The sequence below is a fragment of the Rhinatrema bivittatum genome, chromosome 11 (genome assembly GCF_901001135.1).
Source record: "Rhinatrema bivittatum chromosome 11, aRhiBiv1.1, whole genome shotgun sequence".
Classification (NCBI taxonomy): Eukaryota; Metazoa; Chordata; class Amphibia; order Gymnophiona; family Rhinatrematidae; genus Rhinatrema; species Rhinatrema bivittatum.
The window spans coordinates 49,537,114-49,543,103 of record NC_042625.1 but is presented as its reverse complement, the minus strand read 5'-3'; the positions used below and the strand labels follow the sequence as shown (position 1 = coordinate 49,543,103).

Genomic DNA, 5,990 nt, shown 5'->3' with positions numbered 1-5,990 from the left:
AAGGCACAGAGGGGGCCGACAACAATGATAAGGGGATGGAAGGGGATGGCAGGCCACGAAGGACTGAGAGGGGATACGATAAAGAAATGGTTATTTGCACTTTCAGATAGCAGTGGGCTTAGGAGATATTATATGAAACTGACTGCAGATTTAGAACAAATGTATGACAGTAACATGGAGAAGGTAGTGGATGCCTAGAATGCCCTTCTAGAGGAGGTGGTGAAGACAAAAACAATCAAAGAATTCAAAGGGGCATGGGATAAACACTGTGGGTCCCCTAAAGGCTAGAAGACAGAAATGAAGAAAAGGGTACATGGGGGTAATTTGCTGGTTGGGGGTTACTACCCTTACCCAATATGCCTTCATACTATATTTGCAGCTCTATCATTGCTCTCTGCTTCAATGACAAGGGGAAAGGGGAGCTGGATTCAAACAAACAACCAATGAGGGCCCCAACTTTTATGCCTGGGGAATTGATAAGAATGGGGGAAACCTGCCCAGGGCAGTTTCTACCCTTAACAGAAGGCATGGGATTACTACCCTTAACCAATAAATCTTGATGCTTTGGACGCAACTGCAACCTTTCTCTCCACTTTGACGGCAGGTGGGGGTGGGGGAGGTCAAGAGAGGAATTGACTTCAGATGATAACCAACAGGGGCCCTGACTTTAATGGTCTGGGGTGCTGACACGCAAACATAAGGGAAAAAGCACCGGACTGCTTCTACGGCCAAGTCCAGAAGCAAAGCACATCAAGCAGCACTGTCTGAATTTTCAAGGAGGCTCATCACCCAGGAAAAACGTTGCTAGCAGTAAATGTTTTATGGGTTATCAAAAGACTTGGGATAACTGCATGGAGCAGCAGTTGCTACCCTTAAGAGAAGCATGGGGGTAATCTGCATGGTGCAGCAGATACTACCATAGGAAGCTTGCTGGGCAGATTGGATGGAACATTTGGTCCTTTTCTGCCATCATTACTGTTACTACGTTACAGTGAATGCATAATAAAGATGTGAAAGTTGTTGCTGCAGAATGTGTTCAATAGTATAACTGGGTTTAAAAGAGATTTGGACAAGTACCTGGAGGATAGGTAGAATTGGTGATCACTACCTCTTATCTGCACACATGAGAAGCAGTCAATAGATTTTCCCCATTCGGATCTGCTGGGTACCAAGTGACCCAGACTGACCTTGTCAGAGACAGAATGCTGGGCTCAATGGACTTTGGTCTGACCCAGTATGGCACTTCTTATATTTTTATATAACTCTGTCACATAGGCCGGTATGCTACCACATAGTAATAAGAAAAAGAACAGCATTATTCTGCTGGTCTGTTTGCAGCAATAAAAACAGTGATTTTGCAACACGCTGGTGGTAAAGGGCATGGACTTTTTGTGCATGTAGTGGTAGCAGAAGCAGAGACCCTGGGAAACGGCAGTAACACCTGAGAAAAAAAGGCTGACACCTGAGAGTGGTAATCCCAGCCTTGACACAAGTCTTCAGGTGGCTGGTGACCTGTTTCTCTGTAACTGTCCCTGGGCCTTAAGTCTATGCAGAATTTTACGGTGGCAGAATGGGGCAGTGTCCTTTCTGAAGAAGAAATCATTCCAGTTCTACAACAAAAGACGCAGGAATTCCCCCCCCCCCCCACTTCCAGTGAGATGACAGATAAATAAGTATAGAGATCCGGAGTTTTTACTCACCCTGGAGCTGGGTGGCAGCACTTCCAGACCTTCCCGCAGAGGGTTTCTCGGAGCTGGGCGCAGCTTCTGAGGTACAAGAGCGGGGTGAGGACAGCGTTAAAGTGGGCCAAGACTGCAAAAGGATCCGTTCCTTCATTGCTGAACTGAGGACACTGAGAAAAGGAAAAATTACAGAAAAGAATAAAGATAAAAACAGGAGCCCACAGCAGGATAAAACTGGCAGCCACCCCGATAATGAGGTGGAGGGAGGCGCGCTTGCTTTCTCGCTCGGGGGTGGCAGGGTCTCTGGCCAGCTGGTATTTTGCAATCAGATAGAGTTTGACATTGAGACCTATCATAATGCCCATGGTAAAAATGTTGACAACAAACAATCCGATTGAACTGATTTGCTTGGCAGTGACTGTGGAGGTGAGATTCTGGACAATCAAAATAATATAGGAATAGGTCCAGAGACAGCCGATGACCAGCACTGTCTTCGCTGGGCTCATCCTTTGGGAGTAACGGATGGGTGACACCACAGCATGGTACCTGTCGGCTTGGGCTGCCAGGATGGACAGATAGGAGAGACCTAAGAAGTTGGAAGCAATGAACTTGGTGCTATTTTTCCCAGGATAGTCATCTTTGACATCAAAAAGGCCCACATAGAACCAAGAGACCCCGGTACAGAAATCACTGATACATGTGCTCATCATGTAGATGAATCTGTTCTCCCTTCTTAATGACCGACTGCTTATGATGGGGATTAAAACCGAGAGGTTAATGGCTGCAATGGCGGTGGCTAAGCAGGCATGGAACAGCAACAGCAGAAGGTTACTGACACTGTCAGGGGTGACAGCAAGAGGAATCATGCCTTGGCAGCCACACAACCCCGAGTTCGTTTCCTGCATTAGGTGGTTTTATTTCCTTTCTGTCTGGGTGTAACCAAGGAGGGAGCCCTCAGTAGGAAGGTTTGCTGATATTGAAGCAGTGCCTAGAGAATCTGGCTCTCGGATGACTTCTGTTTCTCTCAATAAACGTCCCCATGAATGTGCAAGCAGCCAAACGGCAGAAAAACCTGGTCTCTAGTGTCATTGGGCTTTCTCGACAACTACCATTCCAGATTTGTAAATAACCCTTTAAATTTGTTTCCCTTTTTAACAGTGTGGAAGTCAATAATTGAGCAGAGGAGGCAGAGTTTTCATTAAGAGCTGCCAGGGATATTTTCAGCGTGCTGTGTCTGCGTGATTGCCTCTTATGGGGCAGACATTAGTAGCCTGCCTGGGTGGTATTACAGGAGCCCTACAGGAAGGGCTCTGAGACACTGATGTGCATCAAAGAGGACAGAGATATTGGGATATCATATCTCAGGATCTCAAGGTGGTGCAACAGCATGATAAGGCAGTGACCAGAGTCAGAGGGATGGAAGGGTCCATAGGGAGAGGATTAACCTGGAGGTGATGATGTGCTTTCATTTCAATTACATAGACAATGTCAACAGTCTATATTGTTAAATGTCTTTTTTTTTAATGAAATGACAGTAAACATTTCATTTTTTCCATTTGTTTTTATTGCCCCCTATTTCTGAATAGTGCACATTATTTGCTGAAACAGAAAACTAAAAAGCCCTCAACAAAATGGATTTCGAACGAGAACCTCCCCTAAGAAAACAAAATGAAACAAGCATTTTATGGCCCGCACACCCCTAGTGATAATGCCTCTGGTGCAACCTCATCCACTTCTGGAGGTCACACCTCGAGAAGGATGTAGAGACAGTTCATGGAAGGGCTACCACAAGCCTTATGATATGAAAGATCTAAATATCTATACCTTAAAGATGATATGTTGAAAACATTTAAATTCATTAGGTGTAAATAATGCACAAAAAGCATTTTTAGTGGAAAGAAAGTTCTAGAACAAGAGGACATGATATTCAGTTCAAGAAGGATGTGTAATATTTCTTCACAGAGAAGGTGATGGATACATGGAATGGCTTCTAAGGGACGGTTATAGACAAAAAACAGTAACATAATTTAAAAAAATGAGATAAATACAGAGGATCCTAGTTGCAAACAAGTGAAAGAAAATCCAGAGATGATTGGAGTCTATAGCACTGCACCAGGAAGTAAGCTGGGCAGACTAGATGGATATTATGGTCCTTATCTGTCATCATATTCATATTTGCCACTTTAAATACTGAAGTCCTAGAAGTCTGGTTTTAATAAGTAAACATCTGCTAGGAGACACTGTAATATTTGATATTTGTAAGTTTATAAATCTAGCCCTAAGTTTATAAATCAAAAAAACTTTATAGAAGTGCCAAAAAAGTAATTCGGTAACAATGTGTATTCTAATATATAATTATATAATGAGTTTGTTTGTCTTCTCTTTTCGCTGCATGTGTCAAAGTTTAACTTACATGTAGGTCTCTCTTGCAATTCAGATGCTATCTAAGGTTAACAGTGAGATATTGGATAAAAATGACTACTAAGCAAACAGTCACTAAGTGCTGAGTGTTGATTTTATGATGCTTGCCTTTACTTACTTTCCCCGTTCTCTTTGTAAAACGCCTGTTCAAACAGCCATGTTTTTACATTTCCTTTAAATAGTTTGAAATTTCTCTGCAATCTTATTTCAAGAGGCATTGAATTCCACAAGATGGGTCCTGCTAAAGATAATGCTCGCTCCCTGACTTGTGTAAGTCGTGCTGTCTTAACAGAGGGAACAGTCAGAAGTGCTTTGTTCGCCAATCTCAGATTTCTATGTGGGACACGTACACGCAGAGCTGTGTTAAGCCATTAATGTCGATGTCTCAACTAATTCTAAATCTGTTTGCTCACGTAATTCTGACACATTAAAAACTTTTTCCTCGGGAGGTTGCTTTTGTTGTAATTCATATACTTGTAAATTTCCAATTTCTCTCACCTCCAATGATTTTTTCCTTGGAGGTAAGTAAAATATCTTTGATAATATAAGCAAAGTTGCCTCTGGAATATTTAAATTTTCCATTAAATACCTCCTCCATAAATGCAATGGTGAAGCAATAGGCATTTTAGGAAAATTTATACATCGTATATTTTTTATTCTAGCAGCATTTTCCAATTTTTCTACTTTAGATTGTAATATTAAATTTTCCTGCACTAACACAGATTATACCTGTCTAATATTCCCCACTTCTTCTTTTATCTTAATTAATTCATTCTTCACTTTCTTATTTTCAACTTCTATTGTTTCCACACTCCTCTTAGTTACCCCCACTATATTTGATATTACAAGCAATTGCTGTTTAGAAGGGATGTTTTAGTGTGCCCTTGGGCCTCAGCCCGACCCCAGACAGATCCAGGACCGAACCAAGGGTTGACAGCATGTTCCAGCATGGCAGACAGTCTGACCCTCTGCCAGGCCTGCAAGCTCCCAAGGCCAACAACATGATGTTGGAAGTTGAATGGTCCTCCGACCATTCTGAGCCCTTTCGGACCTGCCGCTTGGATCGGCATGGAGCAGCAGGCCTGGCCTGAGGTCGAGGGCAGACGGGCCTTGACATGAAGACATGACCAAGGTCTATGCTACGGCATTGCAGACAAAGACATGACACCAAGGCTGATGCGGACAGCATCAGAGACGAGGGCTGGAACAAGACATGACAGCAAGGTAGTTGAGGAAATGACACCAAAGCTGATGCAAAGACATCACGGACCAATGGTCTATGCGACGGCATCCCGAACCAGGGTCGATGCGACAACATCAGGAACAAGACATTGACATAACACCAAGACTGATGCAACGGCATCCAGGATGAGACGAGAGATTAGGCGGAAGGACATTGGCACTGTCTCTCAGGGCACCCTACACAGCCCACATTCACGGGTGGACCCAATGGGCTGCTTGCAGACCACCCTGTCCCACTGCACACCCTACACAGCCGAAAAGGCTGGTCACGGACCACGCTGAGAACGGGACAAACGCAGGGAAGAGTCCAGCTGAGGCAGAACTTCGATGACGGAGCCATAAGTCATCCGAAGCACCAACACGGCTGGCAGGACGAGACTGCTCAGGAGCACAGGACACCAGTCCACCTGCAGGCCACTCCAACCCGGGAAAGACGTCGTCCGAGGGAGAAGACCGACAGGACCAGAAGGTTCAGGAGCGCTGACGACACAGGAACAAGACACCAAGGAACTTGGGACATCAGGAAACAGAAGATCAAGTCGAGACACCAGGACACTTGGACGAGGACCTCAGGCACGAAGACATGACATGACATGAAGACGAAACAATGAGGAGCTCCAAGAAGAAGACCTGACAGAGCTCTGG

The 5,990-nt window shown here is 44.4% G+C and overlaps 1 protein-coding gene across 1 annotated transcript; it reads right to left on the bottom strand.

Annotated features, from left to right (window-relative positions):
- Positions 1-1,696: 1,696 nt before the first annotated feature.
- LOC115100544 (melanocortin receptor 4-like) lies at positions 1,697-2,548 on the bottom strand. Its single transcript, XM_029619062.1, has one exon. It carries the CDS (start codon positions 2,546-2,548, stop codon positions 1,697-1,699), a length of 852 nt encoding a protein of 283 aa, XP_029474922.1.
- Between the last annotated feature and the right edge of the window lie 3,442 nt (positions 2,549-5,990).

Bases quoted from the DNA above. Each gene is read 5' to 3' on its own strand.
- LOC115100544 (XM_029619062.1), bottom strand. From the start codon at position 2,548: ATGATTCCTCTTGCTGTCACCCCTGACAGTGTCAGTAACCTTCTGCTG.